This window comes from Leptinotarsa decemlineata, unplaced genomic scaffold (assembly GCF_025532065.1).
Source record: "Leptinotarsa decemlineata unplaced genomic scaffold, Ldec_3_MD MMD2_tig00000008_RagTag_RagTag, whole genome shotgun sequence".
Classification (NCBI taxonomy): domain Eukaryota; kingdom Metazoa; phylum Arthropoda; class Insecta; order Coleoptera; family Chrysomelidae; genus Leptinotarsa; species Leptinotarsa decemlineata.
The window spans coordinates 9,146,968-9,169,907 of NW_027412537.1; the positions used below are offsets into that span (position 1 = coordinate 9,146,968).

General features: G+C 36.3%; 1 protein-coding gene across 4 annotated transcripts in view; it reads left to right on the top strand.

Annotated features, from left to right (window-relative positions):
- The window catches only part of LOC111505668 (NAD(P) transhydrogenase, mitochondrial), a 42,095-nt gene that overhangs the window by 6,096 nt on the left and 13,059 nt on the right, over positions 1 to 22,940 (top strand). For 2 of the 4 annotated variants that reach the window (XM_074171006.1, XM_074171005.1), the window contains exons 2-10: positions 14,763 to 14,998; positions 19,653 to 19,807; positions 19,866 to 20,006; positions 20,067 to 20,189; positions 20,250 to 20,437; positions 20,501 to 20,656; positions 21,377 to 21,581; positions 21,641 to 21,856; positions 21,918 to 22,144. In XM_074171006.1, the coding sequence (XP_074027107.1) occupies positions 14,790 to 14,998; positions 19,653 to 19,807; positions 19,866 to 20,006; positions 20,067 to 20,189; positions 20,250 to 20,437; positions 20,501 to 20,656; positions 21,377 to 21,581; positions 21,641 to 21,856; positions 21,918 to 22,144 (1,620 nt within the window). In that variant the 5' untranslated portion in view covers positions 14,763 to 14,789. Of the gene's footprint in view, positions 1 to 2,190; positions 2,317 to 6,260; positions 6,372 to 14,762; positions 14,999 to 19,652; positions 19,808 to 19,865; positions 20,007 to 20,066; positions 20,190 to 20,249; positions 20,438 to 20,500; positions 20,657 to 21,376; positions 21,582 to 21,640; positions 21,857 to 21,917; positions 22,145 to 22,940 lie in introns of those variants that run through there. The other 2 variants (XM_074171008.1, XM_074171009.1) reach the window with 2 other exon arrangements.

Here is a 22,940-nt window from a genome sequence, read left to right on the forward strand (position 1 = left end):
AACGTTGGTTGAGAGGGCACTACGTTTCTGAGATCCTGAGGTCTTCCTGAGAAACTCAGTCACCTAAAAAATGCCTTCTAAGGGAATGGGTACAGCGAAGTAGAATTCGAGCGGCCCATACATCGCCGTTGCATCTTCGCCTTTGATAATGTCCACCGCAGTAGTTGACGAAACGTCAGGCATATAAACCTGCAGACCACGGCAAAAAAATCTTGAAAACAGTTTTGACAAAGGCGTGTATCTATATGTATGAACTGAAACCACGCAACAACTGTTTGGGTATTTAGAGATAAACCAAATTCCAGAAAGATTGTTACCTTCTGGCTCCACTGAACATATAGCTACCATTCCTTGGGACGATTAAAAAACACTTAATGCTGAGTGGTAGGTATACAATAATTTCTTGGCCAAAAGTATTCGAGGGAATTAGGAAAAACCTCAAATGTCGCATCATTGATTATTCAGAGGAGAAAAACATTAAATTGATAACTCACTGCCCGTATGTTCGTGATATATCGCATAACAACTTTTTTATTCCCAATGTCAAACAAAAACAGGTGGACAGCGATAAAACAATAAAGCTTGTCGCCCACTTGTCCGGCACAACACGGTCCGTCTCGTCAAAATAGGGATAGGATTGGAACAATGAAAATGAATGGACAACCGCCCACTAGCCCGGCACGGCACAGCCAAGAGCGTCCGCCGCCGGAAAGGATTCCAGCTCTCCGATCCTGTCCGGCAAATAACGTTACGTGCTGTGACGGACTGGCCAAGTGAGCGCTTGCCAGCATTAACTTGTCCAAATGTACCTGGAAAGTTTCTGTCCATCTGGTTTGCTATTCCATCAGTTTCCAGCACAGTGTCAGACAAGGAAACATGGAGTTACCTGTTAATAGGCTCTAGAATATCCAGAAGTTCTGAAATATTTTGCCTGGAGTTATTCAGAAATACTGAAACAATTTCTCCTCGTTTTCTTACAGATCGTTGAAAAGATGATGAAACTCTCCCAGATTTGCCCTCTTTGATTAATGGGATGGTCCCACAACATTATTTTTTGTGACTATTTTCTTCTACATTCAATAATGCGGCCACTATAATGACGACTTCTTCGTCAGAACTGCTAGTGATAGAGATGTTTCTGTCATTGCTCGATGTCAACTGAAATTCCCTTGAAATCGAACAAACAGCACCTTCAGTATGCTGGTTGTAGCTGGACACGTGGGCGATGCTACTACCCGTCGCCATCAAGCGACAGACAGCGCCGTGCTGTGCTGTGCCGGACTAGTGAGTACTCTTTTAAGTTAGTCCAAGCTTTCGGAAAATTTTATTTCCATCATCAGCATTTGAATCCTGCACGCATGATGTGAATAACGGTCTGACGAATAACAATATTTTATAAAAAATAATCTCAAGCATTTAGAATTGTATATCAAGTTTCATCTTCTCCAATGTATCAACATTTTTTCTTCAACATCAATGTAACCATCCTCACATAAGATTTTCCCTGATGATAGAAATAAAATTTTCCGAAAGCTTGGACTAACTTAAAAGAGTACTCATTTACTTGCTGCAATACCCCACTATCCAATAGTTTTTATTCTTAACTAGTCAGCAACGACTACCCTTCCTATATATATATATATATATATATATATATATATATATATATATATATATATATATATATATATATATATATATATATATATATATATATATATATATATATATATGTATATAGGAAGGGTATATATATATGGCAAGGAAAATGGAGGAAAATGGCACTGTTTCTTGTTGAGAAAAAAAAATGTTTTTTATATCTTTCCAGAATTCTCTTTTATTGACACCGGTGGACATGCTTTTGAGAACAAATAACCATAAAAAGCATGTAAACAAATGTTGAGAATAAAAATACTCTTCACTCAAAATGAATCACGTACCAAAAGAATGACAAAAACACACAGGGTGGAACTATATTCTACCACGAGTTTCGCAAAAGTTTATGGTAAATATATCAGACAATAATACATGCGTATATATTACTGCAATCTGATATCATTCGCTGTGTCACAATCGTAATAATTTTTGGGTATGGCATCAATTCATTGAGCCTCGATTTCAATTTTCTGCCACTCACTGCAGAAGTAGTTCTGAATGTGTGTCACTCTCGTCACTTGTCACGACAAGATAAACATAATGACCTCTGACCATATTTCATGGTGGACCTATATATGACGACAATACTAATTAGTCCATAAAGTGATTTTGAATCATATGGTGGTTGCTTTGTATTTTGAGATCGAAATTAATACATTTGTAAGTTATTTCGTATACTTCATATGCATTCAAACATTTTTAAAGTGTGTTATCAGATAACATGCGATACCGGCTTCTGAGTAATCTTTAATCAAAGTGGGCTTATCGAAAGTATCGAGAAATACTTGAACATGATTACATATTCAACAAAACTGTATCTAACGTATTTTCATCTGCATTCATTTATGTTTGCTGTTGAAAGCTTTGAGAACCAGACCTAAATATTTTTATTATTGTATTATATGATATATTATTATCCAACGAAAATCAATATTTGTGAATTGAGATTTTATCGACTTTTTAAAAGGAGTTTTTTTTATTATAAAACATGTTAGTTTTGTTGATTGACTTCTGAAACAGTCGATGTACAACGGTTGTCCCAGAATTATCCGGCCCAACAAAGAAAACACAAAAATTTTTGAAAAATATACTTTTTCCAGTAACGTTCAATAAGTTCGATACCGTTTTTATATTAAGAACTGTCTTGCTCTTCAAAATAGCCATTAACTGCCGACATCACTTATTCATCGCTGAAAAATCTTTGACCATTGAGCCATTGAGCCGTATTTTCTCCATTTTCGTAATTTCACCGAAAACGTTCATTATTGATATTTCCCAAACAAATACTAAACAACGCAGCGTCTTCAAACTTGAAACATATGCTTTATAGATTGTTTACTTTCTAATACAGTTATATTTCTCAAACAACTACCGGGTACTTCTGGTACTACCATGAAATCACCGACAAAGTAAGGTGAATCATGAAGGAGCATCATATGGTGAAAACTCATTACGCCAGGATAATCCGGGAAGCTAATTAAATGGAAAAACAAAACTTAAAAAATATAGGTGAGATTGAGATTGAGACCCCGGCGACAAGTCACGGAACTCCAATAAGTGTTAATCAACACAATAAAATTTATTGTGTGAAAATTGTATCAAAGTTATCATCATTGATAGTATTATTAATTTTCATCAAGTAGGGGGTCAATGTGTTTCACATTAATAATGGCTTTATCAGGCATGTTCATATGTATGAACACGCTTTAAAAATAAAACCATTGAAGTTACTTGACTATGGATTCTCATCAAATATTGGCTAATTCTATCACATATTCAATGCCTACTCACAAGTCACAAGCGTGTCACTATCTGAGTAGACGGAGCAGGCAGATCAGTGTAGCCACATTTTCACCCATGCGGCATCAATTTACAAAACAAATGTCTCACTACTTGAAGAGAGGACAAACTGAGGCCTCAGTATAGTCAAAATTTCAGCCCGGTGATACTCAGTCCTTGTCTGGGAGTAAGCAAATAGAGACCTTCGCTAAGACCAGTGATCTGCGTAGTAGGCAGATTGAAATCTCAGCGTAAAGTCACAACACCTAAACATATGTTAGTATTTTATCGACCTTTTTTTTGGGTATTTGTTACCTTCCACAATCTGAAAAATATAAAAATTATAATGGAGAACTTCATACAAGTGTAGAAGGGCAAAGTTTTTAGTTTACCCCGATAAGTTACTGCGTAAAAATCAAAGTATTTTTCACAAAGAAAAATCTTCTATTTATCAGTAACTTGTCGTATTTAACAATTTTGTCTATCAAAAAAATTATTATTAAGAAATAATACTTATCTTTTACGTTTCGGAGGCCAAAATCTGTCTCCGTCTTCAGAAGTTGATAAAAAATTCGAATATATTCGCAGTTATTCCTTTTTTGATAGCTTATTTCTTTACTTCTTCGACAGATGTCAAATATTTGAAATATGAAATTATGTCAATGTTGTTGATTGACAACTGAAACATTCGATGTAATACAAGGTACTCTCCGATATCAGTTTGTTACCATTTCGCCATTATCCAAAGTTTTCTTCAAGATGAGTAGCCAAGTACGTAAAAGAAGTATTATTTCTTAATAATAATTTTTTTTTGATAGGCAAAATTGTTAAATACGATAAGTTACTGAAAAATAGAAGATTTTTCTTTGTGAAAAATACTTTGATTTTTGTTTGAAGGTGATTGACAATGTTTCGTGATGAGTTTCACTAGTTCGGACTTCCATTGTCTACTATATAAAATGATTTGAAATCCCTGAAACAAGTAAAAGAGAATAATTAAAAAAAAAAGAATAGTTGAAAATAACAATTATATTAAGCAACAATAAACCTGAAATGAAATGATAGTGAAATAACCTACAAGTAAAAATACAATAATTGAATAAATAAAAATTAAAGGAATGAAAAAAGAAAATAATAAAAATAAAAAAGTGTAGAGATTCCAAGTCACGTTAGTTCACGACGTTTCGATTGTTGGTATCTACAATCGTCTTCGGGTGATGACTCCCGAAGACGATTGTAGATACCAACAATCGAAACGTCGTGAACTAACATGACTTGGAATCTCTACACTTTTTTATTTTTATTATTTTCTTTTTTCATTCCTTTAATTTTTATTTATTCAATTATTGTATTTTTACTTGTAGGTTATTTCACTATCATTTCATTTCAGGTTTATTGTTGCTTAATATAATTGTTATTTTCAACTATTCTTTTTTTTAATTATTCTCTTTTACTCGTTTCAGGGATTTCAAATCATTTTATATAGTAGACAATGGAAGTCCGAACTAGTGAAACTTTGATTTTTACTCAGTAACTTATCGGGGTAAACTAAAAAGTTTGCCCTTCTACACTTGTATAAAGTTCTCCATTATAATTTTTATATTTTTCCGCTTGTGGAAAGTAACAAATACCCAAAAAAAGGTCGATAAAAAACTGATTTTTTCCTTCACAAAAAATGACTTTCGTTGAATATATGTTAGTACTTGTGGAATGGGCACACTTAGGCCTCAGTTTTGAGACCCTCAGTCCCCGCTTGGAAGTATGCATATAAAGATCCTTGCAAAGACCAAAGACTCTGAAGCAAAGTCGCAAAAACCCATTCAGTCGACACTACATATGGCTTAGGAAGATTGAGGCTTCAGTGTAGCAGCATTTCTCTTCTCCATAGATCATAAATGACAAAGTCGAAATCTAGGAAACTCTGGGCGTGGCGATAAGTGGACATATCATTCAGTTGTTCCCAAGATAAATTTTTCAAAACATGTCTTTGATGACTTGGTCGATTCCATATATTGCGTTTTCGAAAAATGATATATCCATGCTTACTCAGGCTTATTCTTTAAGGACAGTTGATTCCAATATGCATGCCTGACAAGACATGTAGCAGGTCGAAATAACGCTGTCTGGTATTGATCACGAATTCTCAGTTTCTGAGATCTGGTGTTACATTGTTGCCTTGTAGTGGACTCTGCCGAAAAAGATAGTAGGCGATTTCTCCTTAGTCGGTCAAAGTCGATGCTTACCTTAGAAAAAATCCGTCGTGGGAATCTTGTTTATCTTGGATACATAAGGTTTGAGTGTTCTGCGGATCCTGTAGATGGCGTCTTCGTGAGAGTAGGCGTCCATGTCCATGTTTACGAGTAATGCATCCGAGGTTCAGCCTAGTACTACTGATGAGGCCTATGCCAGATCGACACTGTGCTTCCTGGTGTTGGATCAAGAATGCTTTGTTTTTGTCGATTTTCCATGTGGCAATAGATCTCGAAGCTTTGGTTTGCAACAGACATCCGTTAACACTCTCATTCTTAATTCATAAATGGGTTTTCCACCTCCCAATTAATTACTAATTAAAATACAATTTACAAACGCTGGTAAACTATTTGTCAGAAAGCAGAACTCGTTTAAAACCATACTTGGTGGAATGTTCATTGTAAATTTCCATTTTAAGAGTCAGCACATTTTGTATATGTCCAAATTAACGAGAGAAAGTATTTTTTCAGCATTTTCAATGGTTTTTTCGATAACAATTTGGGATAATTCATTTCAAATATCTGCTGGAAAGTATTTTATCTTATCACTAATTGATGATTGCCGGAAATCATAAATTCTTTTAGGTAATTTTGTTGAACTTTCACATTATCGAATGAAACAAGTGTTTATTTTATTGATCCAAAACTTCGACGAGAGAGGACGCATTGTTTTATTCGAAAAACAAGGTATGTCTATATTTGGCTATAAATTCAAATAATTTCTATACATTTTATGTAAATATGGATTTTATTGAAGTAGTTATCATGAACAACACAAACACACTACCAGAACTGTAACGCTCTTCTCGACAGCGTTTCACTAATCAAGTTGGCATCATCAGGAGATGAAAGTGATGTCCTGGTAACTACAACTTGGTAAATGAAAGAAAAGTTCTTTACCCACACCAGAATAAAAAAAATAGTAATGAAAAAATTATCAAGCTTTTGTTTACACGCTCTTAAAAAAAGCAGCCCCCCCATAATATGGGTATTGAATGTCATTATCCTAAATCTGATGTGGCTGACTGCTCAAGATGGCTGACTAGTTTTTTCATCTACTTCCACGTTAAGAGTATTAAATGAAAGGGTTTGCGTCGGGATTTGCAATAGGAATAATAATATGACTTTTCTCCAAATCCAATATGGCGGTCTTTTCCAAAGATGGCGCACTGATAAGGTATGAATATCAGATAATAGGGTTCAATGGGAACATAATATGTAGAACATTTCTAACTACCGCTACCGAGGTTGACGGTCCAAAGAGTGGATTTTTTACTATCGTTTTCATTTGATTAAATTCGTACAAAGTTGGTTTTTGTGTTTTATCATATCATGCAATACAGGATATTTTAATGAAACTGATAATGAGTACCAGATGCAAAGCATGCGTTTCCTGCTCTCAGTAATATCTCTATGCCTTTCACAAATTCAGCCGAATTTAAAAATATAGTTTCATGTATTTGCAATGTCATTCAGTGATACCATTAAAGATTAATTATAAATTATAAAAGGGTAATTATAATCTAGCATGTTCTTCACAGAAATTATTATTATAAATAAATAATCTGAACTCGAATAGAAATTCAATTATCAACTAGCACACCCTCTATAGAAATTATTTAATTAATACCTCATATTAACTAACATATCAGGTTTTTTGTTTTCAGTTTTCACGGTACACGCAGAAAATAAATAGAAGGTATTAATTCGCACTTCGCACTCTCAATATCTTTCTACCAGGAAATAATAAGAAAAACCGAACAGACACCAGATATTTTCAAGAGAGATGTTGCCGAAGAACGTATTTTAGCCATAGTCATTCAACCACTTACGATAGATAGATGTTATAGTATTTGCAGGGATACACAGAATCGATATTTTGGCTAAAGATTGTGATCATGCAGGGTGTAAATAAAGCCTTTTAAGTACACACATCGGAAAATTCTAGGGATATTTTTAAAAATGGCAATAATTTTTTTTAGATCGCTTTAGGGAAAAAAAGTTGACGGATGATTATTAAACGAATGTAACTTACAACAAAATTTATTAAATGGTCAAAAATACCGAGTGCGCATATAAGCAAAACTAAAAAAAATATGGCTCTTCTTTGGCACCCTGAAAAAAATTATAATACATAAAAAAATTGGAATCAGTACAAAGTATAGCCTCCACGCTGGTTGTCAATGTATTGTTGAGGTACATTTGCCCATTCAGCGATTAAAAGCTCTCTCAATTGAAACGTTGTGTGAATGTTCCCCATATGCGGAGTAATTCTTCGTTGAAGTATGTCCCACACATGCTCGATGGGATTCAGGTCCGGTGATTGTGCTGGCCATGGCAATACATCAACTCCTTCGTTGGTGAGCCAGTCAGTCACTAGACGCGCGACATGTGGACGAGCATTATCGTGCATTAGGTGGAAGTTTTCACCAACAGCACTAGCAAACGGACGGACGATAGGTAGAAGAATGGTGTCGAGGTACTGTCGAGCTGTGAGGGAGCGATTTGGAAAAACGAGATCGGTTCTGCCGCCGATCATGATTCCGCCCCATAACATTACTGTACCACCTCTGTATGTGTGGACTTCCTGGACGTGTCTCAAACGTTCATTATTTCCAGGTCGTCTCCACAGTCTTACTCGACGAGAATCTGGATGAAATCCAAATCTGGATTCGTCTGTAAACAAAACTGTGGCCCAATCATTTGCATCCCAGTTTTGATGTTCTTGACACCACTCTAATATTCTACGGCGATTGCCTCTCGACAAAGGTGGACATCTAAGTGGCCTTCTGTTGTGGAAATCTGCTTCATGCAGTCGATTTCTGACAGTATCACGACCAATGGTTACCTGGTGCGTCTGCTGCAACACGTTAACCAACTCAGCTGCTGTGATTGTCGGTTGTCTTCTTGCGGTTAAGACCAAAAATCGGTCTTGAACTGCAGTTGTAGCGCGTCCTCGCCCTGGATGTTGTTCGGCTGGACTGCCAGTTTCACGGAAACGCCGCCACAATCGATTGATAACACTTTGGGAGACCCCCAAACGAAGAGCTTCATTATTTTGTCGCATGCCACCTTGAAGAAGCCTTACAGCTCTATTCATCTCAGCCAATGGTAAGTGATGGCGTAAATCTACAGGGTGGTCGAGTGTACCAATTTAATCGAAATTAAACGACCTCATGCATTTATTTTTATGATATTTAGTATGTTATAAAAATATCCCTAGACTTTTCCGATGTGTGTATATACAGACCAATAGATAATATAATTCAGTTGAATTGAAAGGGTTATTTTTTGAGATGAGATTAGTTTTTGAAAAAAAAACCAGCATTTTGACGTACTACTGATCTATTTTTATACAGAACAAGTGAGAAACTTCAGAAGGAGGAAAGAAAGCAATTGAGTTCAAAATAAACTCCTTTCAAAAATGTGTAGATCATGCAGCCTTTGCGAAACAACTTATTTCACACAAACAATTGAATTATATGAAAATCACTTTTTTCCATTCAATTTGTACTAGAAACCTTCATTATGGAATCAAACTGAATATAATTCATAGATACGCTACACAATGTAATATTTAAAAGAGTATTGTGACTTACACAGAACACTACCATCCTCAGTGGTGTACTTCGAGGTTTCGGGTGAAGATACTTGTTTTATAACCTCATCAGCATCGTTTTGAATAACATTTCAAGACGAAGATCTTTTTCCCCAAATAATAATCTCAACTGAAAAATTTACTTTTTCAATTTAAACAAGATTGCTACGGCTGGAATTGAATCAAAGAACCGTATGAATGTCTACGTACTGTCATCGTGGCACCTTCCCGCTGAATGTGGTAAATGGTATTTACTGAATCTAGTTGCTGGATAACGTTGAAGCGATTCAAAAAACCCTTTCACGCTACATTCAGCTCAGCGCGTTCAGCTTTTTCGTCCTGGACGCAACCAGTCGCGTAGTGAGCTTTCGACAAAACAAAAGCGATGACATCATGATTTTCATTCATTTTGATTTTAAGATACTATTTTATTTTCATTTGGCACTGTCAAACATGAAAATTCAATTCTGAATTTGAATTTTAATCATAATTAGTTTGGCGATATGATGCGGACTCAAGAGGTAGGTTATTATTATTATTGGTAGCCTATGAGTCAACGCTTCATTTAATAATTTGTATCACATTTATCTTGAAATATTTTTTACTGTTACCCACTCTGCACCAATTTGACGAAACTTTTGGAATCACGTCAGCTACATTAGACGGGAAATTAAAAACGAATAAAGTATTCCATTTGAAAGAAAATAGAATTTCCTTTGTTATACTTTAGTTTTGCAACGCCATCTTCCGGCATTGGCCCCTCGAATAAACAGGTTACGTTTGACAGATTCATATTACGCTTTTCCATTTTAGTTTACAACTGTGCATTTTTTTTTCCAACTAGTGATGGCTACTTCGAATATGAAATCTATTTTTGCATTTCAAATGAAACATCTCGTACATTTTCATATTTATAAAATTTGTAAGATTGAGAATTTATGTACCTAATTTATGGAAAACCCGAGGTTGATAAAGTTCCAGTCCTGCAAAAATTTATAGAAATAAATATACTAAGAACCCATATAGATATATCCACGAGTGCATTGTAATTGGCATTAGTTAGTTTACAACTTGCATAATTCATGTACAAAATAGATAAACTAGTACTAAACATTTCAAGTTCAATTTACACTCAGATTTGATCTGAAACCTGCTGCAAACCACAAGTTAAAATACACATTAACGATAACACCGTAAATTAGACAATTTCGTCGTAACTCATTATTATTACTTCTCGGAAAAGTATACGAGATATTACTAAACGGAATGTTTTGATTTGGCAGTAATGTGTTGAACTTGATTTTGACTTGTTTTTGTGTCATTGATGTTTGGAGTACAAATTGAATAGGTAATAATAATTTATCTAACAAGTCCGGAAAATACTGTCTCTTTGGACGAGTAGACAAAATTCTAGGCGAGACATGGAAGTTCCAAAAAAAATTATCTCAATGTGTGTCTTCCTTCTCGTTCATTAGATCAATTAACATTTTTGTTAGACGCCATTACGCCAACAATCGCCTTTGAGTGCGTGATCAAGGTTAGGTTAGGTCCAAAGTGAGTGGGTCTATTCGACCTTCCACCGCAACCCGCATGGGTTTATTGTGGCTTACACTTATTCACACTCGACCAAATAAACCCAGCTTCTTAACGAAGCCGATTAGTTTGTATGGTGAGTGATCTTTCAGGTCAGATGGTAAGAGTACGGATCTGCCAAACTCTAAAAACCTAGCGGGGCAGGCACAAAGTTTGTGCTCTGCTGTTTCATCATTTTCCAAACACGTGACACACACTGTCTTCCGACAGTCCGAGTCTCTGCATATGATGATTCAAATGACAGTGACCTGTAAAAAGGCCTGTTAGACATCGTAGTTCATCCCTACTGTAGTCCAACAACTGTTTGGTATCGAGCTTTGAAGGGTGAATAAACGCCTTGGAGTGAGCCAATCCTGGAAGATTCTGCCAGAAGTCCATAAATCTTCTTGCCATCCAGGTGTTCAATATTTGTTTGGCAAAGCCTAAAGCGATGCCAATGACAGGTTCTGGTCCGATGAAGCTGCTTACAGCACCCTCCTTTGTAAGGGAGTCAGCAGCCTCATTGCCTTCCAGGCCAGTGTGGCCAGGAATCCAAACCAGAGACAATTTGTCAAGTCTTTCTATCGAAGAGAGTCGTTTTTGGCAATTTGCAAGAGCAAAAGCTTCTAATGCCGCTTGACTGTCCTAGAATATTTTTATTGACTTGTGTGTGAGGTTGGATTCTTCCGATCTCTCCGCACACAATTCAATAGCGTAAACTTCCGCTTGAAATACAATCGCATAGGTCCCTAGGCAGGTTCATATCTCTGTCCTGGGTCTGCGACTGAAAACACCTGCACCAGAACCGGAAGGTGTTTTTGATCCATCTGTGAATCAACAACTATCCGCTCTTAATACTTGTACGTATAAAGTACTTGGGAACAGTACTTTATACGACCGTTCATAGTTGACAGTTGGAGGCATAAAGTCAGAGGTCATTTCCAGAATGCTGTGACTTCCAGTGTCAACCAACAGTCTGTGATACTCTGCATTAAATTGATTTGTGCAATTGGCACTGTGCCCAAGTCTTTCTGCAGTCCATCTAGCCCCTCTCTCCAGAAAATGTGGATAGGAGGTAGATCTAGAAGGATCTTCATTGCCGCTGACGGTGTAGTACTGATGACATCACTGATGGCCAGACAAGCTTGTCTCTGTAATCCAGAGAGCTTTGCCTGAGCCGTTTTCTGTAAAGCCTTCGGCCACCAAGCAATTGCACCATACGCGATCATTGGTCTGACAATCATCACATAAATCCAATAGATTTGTTTGGGACTTGAACCCTAAGTTTTACCACAAATCCTTCGACTGTTTTAAATGCTTGTTAAACTGTCCATACGAACAGTCCCGCCAATTGTGAAGTTCGGACTGTTATTAGTTTTCTGAGTGCAAAAGGCTTAACAACGATCTATATTCATCGGGAGATCTGTGCAGTTTACGGACAAAACATTGTGAGCTATGGAACGCGTGGTGTTCTGAGTAAGGGCGTCTTTTTGCTGCACGACAATGTTCGTCCACATACGGCTAATCGAATCCACGACCTCATCACATGATTCCGATGGGAACAACTCGATTACCCTCCATACAGTCCCGATTTACATACAAAAGTATGCATACATTGGTATGCATTGTACGATAATGTTGAGTGCCTCAATAATGGTGGCAATTATGTACAAAAGTAGATTAAAGTACAGGTTTTTATATGAAATTAAAATTGTTAAAAAAATCTGTTTTTGTTTTTTTTAATTTCAAAACGGTACTTGAAAGATATGCCCCGTATTCTAAAAATTCCAACAAGGGATGATGGGACTTTGTGGTTGGAAGATACTATGGAATACAAACACGATAAATATTGTGTACTTAAATAGTCTATCTAGAACTTTGTCCTACCTCTGCGTTGCTACTCATATTTTTCAGCAGATATTACATGTATATTGACTGAGTGTCTGAAATCAAATTTCGTTCCTATACAGTAAAGTCCTGTCGGAAAACAATTACTTTCCCGACTAATATCGCGACGGACATGGAATTATATTCTACAAACACTTATGCAGTTTAGACGCAATCAATCCGAGTTTTGGCACCGATTAATTGCTGTAGTATACGCCCTAAACGAAAATACAGCCCAAACAGTGGACTGCAAAGGAGATACCGGCTCCCAAAAAAGCCAAAACTATTTTTCGGCTAGAAAGTGAGAGCGACTGTTTTTTGGGATAGTCATGGAGTCATTTCAATCAATTATTTTCAAAAATGAAAAACCATAACAGGAGCATACTACGCATCATGACTTGACAAATTGAAGACAGAACTTGCGGAAAACGGCCCCATTTGCAGAAAAAGAAAATCCTGTTTCAATAACACAACGCACCGTCACACATCTCAGCGGTTGTCATGGCGAAAATCCACGAATTATGGTTTGAACTGCTTGACCATCCGCCTTACTCACAAGATCTAGCCCGAAACGACTTCTTTTTGTTCCTCCATCTGAAAATTGCGCTTGGAGGACAGAGATGTTTGTCAAATGAGGAGGCAATCATCTTTGTGAACAATTATTTTTCAGAGAAAAACGCCGAGTACTAATTGGACGGGTTACAGAGAAAACATGTCTTGTATATTTGTTGGGTCGGAAACTTTTAGACCACCCTCGTATGTATCTCTCATTGATACAGTCATCAAACTTATTTTGATTTCAGTTGAGAATTCCTTTTTCATTTTCATCATCGTTAATTCATATTGTGTGGTTGTCGTGGACATTTTTGTAGATAAGTAGTCATGATTGTGACAAAAATAGTAAAGACGAAAGTAATTTTAATGCGACCCATTCCACGATGTTTCGATTGTTGATACCAGTTGACAGTCCGCTTAGGTTTGTGATTTTTATATTCTATATTAGTCGTTCATTTTATTTTTTTTCAATTTAGTTTATTTTTCTACCAACTTATCCTAATATTTCGGTCCAAGCATTTTCACCAGGGCCGTCGCCACCGGGGGGAGGGAGCCTCCCCCCTGCTTTTTCGACTTGGGAAAAAGTTGGTAAATTTTGGGTCGTGAAGATTGAAAAAAATAAAAGTGAAAAAATGAATAAAAATTGAAAAATAAAAATGAGAGAAAAGAAAGAAAGAGGTAATAATAAAAGGGAAAGAACCAGGAGAGGGTTGGGATTTCCAACATGCATAACTTGGAGATCCCATACTTTAAAATTCTGATGTTTGAAAACTTCAAAAAAGTTTAGTTTCTCCCAAGCAAGAGAACAGTCCACAAATTCTTAAGTGACGATTTTACGAAATTCCCAACTTTTCGCTGTTTTTTCGACTTGGGAAAGTTGGGAAATTTCGGGCCGTGAAGATAGAAAAAATAATAGTAGAAAACAATAAGCACAATATTATGTAAGTGTTGTTTCCTTTCATTTGTATTGAATATTCCTATACATGGTGGATATGGTAAGACCAAGGAGCTTGGTCCAAAGTAGAATAATTCCCATTATTATTTTTATAATTACCAAAATTTATTTTTGTTTGTGCATAACCTAACAGGCATAAGCATTCAGCCAATCTTTGGATAGCTAAGTAAGAAAATTAATATATTATAGTACTAACTAATCCCTCGGCTTTCATTTTTTCGAAAGTTGGGAAATTTTGCTGGTGGGGTTGGGAAAATTTGGATTCCCTTCCCCCCCTGGTTTTTCTTTTCGCTACAGCCCTGATTTTCACTCATTCGTTTACTTTCTATTAAATTTATGTGAAACTTTCAACCACATGAAAAGTGCATTCAGGAAAGTAATTCGTGCATCAATGCACTTAAGGCAGCGTGTATTAACAGTTAATTGTCCAATGAAGGTAATAGTGATTGTTTCACGCATTCACTCATTAGTCTGGAAACATGCGATTCAATTTTGACCATTTTGGTTTCAGGTAAATGATTCAAATAGCCAATAAAAAATGACAAGAGGTATTCTAAGACTACACCACTCTTTGAGACAATCCCGTGGTGTTACGTACACTTTGCGGATATGGCGTCCTTCTTTAGGAAATGGAGGAAGAACTTTTTCTACTTCGAGATATCTTGGAAAGGAAAACGCTGTGAGGGGAACAGCCTACAACAACTTGACTATAGGGGTGCCAAAGGAGCTTTGGAAAAATGAGAAGAGGTAAAAAGTATGAAGAGTATAAAACATAGTTGAGAACAATTTAAAAAAAATTATATATAATGAATTCCCAAAAATCCATAAGAGCACTAAAGTATCGCGTGGGTTAATCTATCTATTGAAAATACTTTTGCCTTACCAGAACAAAAATACTGTTTTTCGCGATTCGCTAACCAAGTCAGAGACATCATATTGGTTTCAAATTCTACTTATCGTGCCATTAGATCTAACGAGTGGTTCTTCATTTTTTGTTTTCTGTCGATCCATAAAGGGCATCTTTGTAAGGGTGACTGTCATTATTTTTTTCAAATTCTAAGTAAAATAGAATTGCAATCAGTCATAAATATCTCAATTGCGGATAGCATATGTTTGTCCCAGATATAGATATTGTACCAAAGCAAAAAACGGTTAAGACAGTCCACACTATAAAACTGGAACTTCAACTAGTGTTTCCTAATATGACTAATAACCAGTACGTGCAAAGTGTATCGTTAAATCATCTGAAAATGAAACTTTTAACAAATGATCGACTGTATTGCGAAACATGCGCCAAACTAACTGACTGTTATAAGAAAACAAGTATATCTGAGGCACCAGTCAATCTGATAATAACACTGATGATCTTCAAACATGATTCAACTTCTGACGGAAGCTCCAAACTTTTCCGAAGGTTCGGAATAGATGAACACTTCAATCTAGCGTACCACTATTATAATCTTCATTGTCATTGTTCACTGTGGTTCTGGCGTTGAATCTGGTCATTATTACGCATTGGTCAAAGACGAAACGAACTGGTTTGACGATAGTCATGTTACTAAGTGTTCTGGTGATGCCTTGAATTTATTGGAGCCTCTGGAGACACCCTACATTTTGTTTTATGAAAGAGAGGACATTGGCAGATCAAAATCTTCAGATGATGTGCAGCTGAAAAACAAATGCCCCACTAGAATCAATGAAGTCGTCCCGGAGCGCCATATTATTTTTTGTTGTTTCATAATTTCATGATTTGTATTACTTTCTGCTTCAGCATAGAATAATTATCTCAATACGATTGAGAACAGCATCAGAGAGGTATATTGAAAATCAACAAATTAACTCGGTTAAGGTTAACTCAGTCTAAAATCCAAGAGTCGTCAGCAGACGTAATTTATCAGTTATTATTCTAGCAATAAAATACATTGAGTAATATGTATCCGTTTCGAAGCTTCTTTCAGGGTTTGTGTTCGCGGTCTACAGGATTTTATGCCTGACGTTTCGTCTACGATGGCGGTATGTATTATCGAAGGCGATGAGGCAATGGTTGTAATGCTCAGGTTGTCCTTGGAATAGACACTTCATTTAAGGTTGGTGTCTCCAGCTTTATTCCATTGGTTTTGAGCGTGGCTTCATTTCTATTCGAGTGTAATTAAGTGCAGCTAGCTAGATTGTATTGATGTTTGTTCCCTCTTTTTTTTATTGAAATTGTTTATGTACTTTTGAATTTCTATGGTCTTCCTTTATGGTCTTAGGTAGTGGCTATGAATTGTATGTCTCTTCATACACGATGACATGGGTTCTCATCGTGGTTCCGATCCAGAGCTACAAGGGATTTGGTGGTATACCTCTGATATATTTCATAAGTTCGGACTTCCATTGCCAAATATAATATAAATTGATTTGATAACCCTGAAAAAATCAAAAAGATTAACCGAAAAATAACAATTTTATTAAACAAAAAACGGAAATTACAAAGAAATAACATACAACAAGAACCAAACAAATAAATGTATTGGTGAAGAGGACCGACACTAAATTGGAAACATCTGTATATCGAAAACCCACCCACACAGGACAGTATCTGAACCAGAAATCCAACCACCATCAATCGACTAAGAGAGGAATCATCTAGACTCTACTGGAGCGTGCTTTTGGGCTCTGTAATACAAAGGAAGGTCTGGAAAAGGAACTAGGCATCATCAAAAATGACCTTCAACAGAGTGGTTACTCCAAAGTGATGGTAGAACAGGCCTTAGCTAGAAGACAGCAAGAACTCCACAAGGAAAAGAAGCCGCCACAACCAGTACTTGTACTTCCTTACATCAGAGGATTATCGAGAAGGATAAGACGGATTGAGTCCAAGTATAATCAGGACCTGATTCAGATCTGGGAATACTATCCGTAGCAGCCTCACGAAAACCCGGCTGCCACAGGAACACACCAGAGGAATACAAAGAAGCCGTGTATATGTTGTCCAACAACGCGTTTAGTCAGGCTAGCGTAGAGATACGTAACATATGGAAACCTCTAATCAAGCGAAAAACGACCAACTCCCGCCAAACGGTCAAAGAGGTCAATCAATTCTCCCGCCAAAACCGATGAAGCGGAAAGAAGGAAGAGGGGATAGGTGAAAGCTCTCGAATGACCTATAAATAGTCAGATCTCGGAGGAATAAGTCCAGTTATCACCCGAACGATTGTGGATACTAACAATCGAAACGTTGTGACATAACTTGGTTTGAAATCTTTCAATTTTTATTATTTTTTCATTTTTTGTTAGAATTTTTAATTTTTCAATTTTTTCAGCTTTTATTAATATTTCAATTTTTATTTGTTTGGTTGTTGTATGTTATTTCTTTGTAATTTCAGTTTTTTGTTTAATAAAATTGTTATTTTTTCAGGGTTATCAAATTTAGATTTATCAAAATTAGATATTTTTTCAGGGCTATCAAATCAATTTATATTATATTAGACAATGAAAGTCCGAACTGATGAAATACACCACAAAACATTGTCAACCACCTTCAAACAAACGTATACCTCTGATGTTGCTAAAGGCCTTCTGGGATATTTCGCTGACTTCAGATTGTTTCGTTCGCCTGAATACTGATTCCACGTTCTTTTCACAATTTAGTATTATTTTTCTTGGGTTGTATTGTCCGCTCGAATAACCCCCTTCTTTTGTCTTGGCTGGTGAATGTGTTGACTTCTTTTGTACTCCATGACCCAATGCCTCATTCTCTCGTTTGTTCACCAGTACATCCAAGAAGAAACATGTGATATGTTTAGAAATAAAGTTTGTCAAGGTCATATCGTTTCCGGTGTATATTATAGCGACTTGCAAGGTTTTATCGTAGGTGTATATTAATGTATCATCTACAAACAAGTTAATCACATGATCACCATCTACGTAATTGATATCGTTTATATAAATCAGAAATAGTAAAGGTCCTAATACACTACCTTGGGGAACTCCAAAATCATTTACTAACTCTTGTGAGTAGCACCTATTAATTTTTGTTATTTGACTCCGCGAACTGAGGTAACTTTTCATCCAATTCAAAACTACCATAATATTTGAGCTTTTGGATTATTATATCTCTGTCTATTGTTTCTATAGGCATAATTCATTATAACATCAAAATTAACAGTTCAAGAGAAACTTTTGAAAACGCTCAAAGGTGCGAACTTGTTTCCTCCTTTTCATAAAAGAGGATGTATGCATCTCCACTCACAAGTGATTTTGGTGAAATTGGTGACACGTGTGAATCATTGTATTCGTGCCACGTCCCAGTCAGGGATGTCTGCAGAATGCTGTATAATGTCCGCTGTAGGTAGACCCACTGTGATTCGAAAGTGCATATAGAGTATAACGGCAACGAGTCACATTGTCTGCTGCATAATTGTTCATATCTAATCCATCATTTAACTTGCCTCTAAATTTCTCCGTTAGAGATAATCTTTCAAAATGAATGACTGAAATACGGGGAAACTTATGGATTGACAGAGACTTTGTGCATTTTCTTCTACTATTGCAACACGTCGGTTTTTCATGTCCATCCAAAGTATTTCCTCTCTTGTGAAGAAATCCAAATATTGTGATAAAATCAATTGGCCAGTTTTTTGTGGAAAGGGGAGTGACAAATCCTAGAAAGGATCGATAGTTACAGATGACTAAATTGAAAAAATATTTTAAAAACTAATCCGGGGATTGGGGAGGATCCTTTCACCTTCATATTCGTCCATTGGAAGTTTTGCAAAATAGATTTTCAAAGTATTTTAGTAACAGTTTATTGTCAGATTTTCAGTTTAAATTCGCAGTTTACAAAACTACAGGCCCAATTTTTTTGATAATCGCTAGCTCTTCTATTTAAACACTGTAATAATTTGCAAAAACAAATGCTTTTGACTACCGACTCATTTACCTATATAATAGCTCAAAAATCCAACCATATTGTCCTACAGATGTATACATCAATTTTCCAATACGCATGATGATAATTTGGCACCGAAACTATTCAATACAGTTCCTTGGGTAATCTTCTATTATCGTATTCTTGTGTTGCTTTCAAGTTTCATGTTTTCCAATAAGCAGAACTTTTCACAAACAATTGTATCGTATTTAATAAATTCCACTATGTTATATTTTAAGTTTTCTGACTGTTTAATTTGATTTATAACTCTTAACTAGTGTTTTCACTTATTGAATGACAACTGTATTTGTTTGCAATTATGTGTACTCATTATACCTGTTATTATATATACATTAGTTATTGAAATTATAATTATTCTATAAATCGTGATTAGACTGAAATATATAGTAAAAAAAATTAATGTTCACAATGGATCTGGTTGAAATCGTGACTTACGAACAATTTCTGATGGTTCCTTTCATTTCCCAGGGTTGCTATTACACCAGCCGTGACAGAAACTCTAGTGAAAAAAGGATTCAAGGTAAATGTAGAGGAAGATGCGGGAGTTTTAGCAAAATTCAGGAATAAAGATTATGAAAGTGCTGGTGCTAAGTTGGTAGACACTCACAATGCGTTTGCGACAGGTAAAGAACAGTGTTAGAAGTTTTTATCACTATGTTACTATCAAATCTTCAACTACAGATATCGTTCTGAAAATTCGTCAACCACTGGACCATGAAATAAACAAATTCAGAGAAGATTCAACTCTCATATCGTTCATGTATCCAGCACAGAATCAGAAATTGATAGAACAATTGGCGCAGAAGAAAATCAACGCATTCGGTAAGATTTTCTTTATTGGAACATAAATCCCCAGCGCCTACAATACTAAATACATTTCAGCTATGGATTGCATTCCAAGGATATCAAGGGCTCAAGTTTTCGATGCATTGAGCTCCATGGCGAATATTTCTGGCTACAGGGCAGTTGTCGAAGCAGCTAATCATTTTCCAAGGTTTTTTTCAGGTTAGCTTGTATCGATCTACGGTATTAAATCACACTTTATTGTATTTCGGATTATTTTAGGCCAGATAACAGCTGCAGGAAAGGTACCGCCTGCAAAAATTCTTGTGATAGGTGGAGGTGTAGCAGGTTTAGCTGCTATAGGCCAAGCAAAAAGTATGGGAGCTATAGTGAGGGCATTTGACACTAGATCTGCAGTTAAAGAACAAGTCGAATCGTTGGGTGCAGAATTTTTAACTATCAATATAGAGGTAATTTTTATAGAAGCTTTTTTCAACTCTTGATACCAACCTCAAACAATATTAACATTTCAGGAAGAAGGAGGTACTTCAGCAGGTTACAGTAAAGAAATGTCTAAAGAATTCATTGATGCTGAACACGCCCTATTTGCGAAACAATGTAAAGAAGTAGATATTATAATATCTACAGCCTTGATACCTGGAAAGAAGGCTCCAGTACTGATATTGAAGGTGAGAGAATAGCAAGACCCTGTTTAATTTGTCAATGTGTCATATAGCAATGAATACAGCTGAAAAAAAAATTAACAATTGGACTCTCCAAACCCGTGTGCATACCTGGTATATAATTATATTTGAAAATACATATATCGATAATTTTTCCGTTAGACTATTAAAATAATCATCTCATGTTTGTTCTCAGTTATGTTGTAGTTTCAAATTATTTTTTCTTACCCTAAACATATATGTTTCTTGGAAAATGAATTATCTTGTTACGTTTTCCCCGTGTGTTTGCCAATAAGTGACTACATTGTACAATTAAACTTAACTTTATTTCGCTGCTACACCGACAATACAACCAAATACTTCAACTTGAACTTCAAACTGATATTGAAATGTCTATCGCCTTATTAGAACACTTCGCACCGCACTGTCACTAGACTTCCTCGATATGCATGTGGGTAGTGTTTATATATGGTAATCGAAGTCTCTCAAAGCCTATAGGAGAGTCGCTAGAAGTCTATCGAAGCGACGCGGCATCTAGAATGATCACGAAGCGCAAGTCGAGTTCAGCGCTATCTTGGCCAAGTCACAATCGATTTGTGACTACCAGCGGCGGCCGGCGTTTTTTTTCCAGGGGATGGTTTACAACATTATTATACAGAATCAGTCTACTTTTCAAAAATGCATTACTTGTGTGAACATCTATCAATCATCTTGTTTTTAATATAGGAACACATTGAATTGATGAAACCAGGAAGTGTAGTGGTCGATTTAGCTGCAGAAGCTGGCGGAAATATAGAAACCACCGAGCCTGGTAAAGTGTACACCTACAATGACGTTGTACATGTAGGTTTGACAGATTTCCCCAGCAGGCTTCCCACACAAAGTTCGACTCTGTACGCTAACAATATTTCCAAATTTCTTCTATCGATAGGTAAGACTACTGGCTTTTTGTTTAGTCCTTCCCGAATAAAAAGTTAATTTGCGATTCAGGAGAAAAAGACCATTTCCACATCAATTTGGAGGATGAAGTTGTACGTGGCAGCATCATTTTGGACAGAGGAAACCTCATGTGGCCTCCACCACCACCAAAGGTGACTGCCGTTCCTGTGGCGCCTCCCAAAAAAGAAATTGAGTTGGCTAAGGAGATGAAGAAGGAACTAACTCCTTTTAGAGACAATCTCAATAAATCCTTGATGATCACAACTGGTATGAATAATCATCAACTAAGTCAACTTTTTCCTTCTAATATTTGATTGTTTTTTTTCAGGAATCGGATCGATCTTGGGTCTTGGCATGTGTTCCCCAAATCCTGAATTCACATCGATGCTCTCGATTCTGGGTCTCTCAGGTATCGTTGGTTACCATACAGTATGGGGTGTTACCCCCGCTCTCCACTCGCCTCTCATGTCGGTTACAAATGCCATATCGGGAATAACAGCAGTCGGAGGATTATTGTTGATGAATGGTGGATATTATCCAACAAATACGGTGGAGGTAAATAATTGATATTCATTCGGTATAGTAATGAGGTTGACTTGAGCAGTTCATTCTTTTTATATCATTCTTTGTTGATAGCTGAAGTTCATGTATTTGCATTATTGCATCATGAATTCAAATAAAGGGATCCGTTATTGGATATATTTTTTTCAATAAGCCAGTGCATTTCAGATAAAATATGCCACTCTGAAATCAAAAAATCTGTGAAACACGTTGAATTTAGTTTAGTTAGCACCTTTCCAGGTAAAAGTCAACTCCTTATCAACCATCCATAAAACCCATATGTCAAAAATTTCAAATGGGAATAATAGTCGAGTGACACCTTATTTGAAAAGTCTTAGAATTCTGTACCGAACCCTGTAATATTTCTGACATTACAACGATAAGCAATATCCGAAAAAAGTATACAGGGTGGGCCATCGAAAACTTGACATGGAGGTTTTGGGTACTGATGTTTTTATTGGGAGGGGGGCAGTTTTTTCCCATTTACAGCGTCGTCACTTCAACCCCGGAGCAGGGGGGTTAACAACCCTTGGAATTTTAACAGGGAATTGGAGGCGAGTCGCACATCGTTTGAAATATTTTGGAATTCTCTAAACAACGGTGTATATTTTTTTATTTGGACGAACCATATTAAATTTAGAGTTGAAGTTATTTACTTTATTCTCATATTAGCATATGCTCAAAATGGGCACCTCCAGCTTCCATGCAATAATAGAGATTCTGCTGGAAACGTCCTCGAACATTGTCTAGCATTTCTGAAGTGATTTGGGGACATTCATTTGTGATTTGT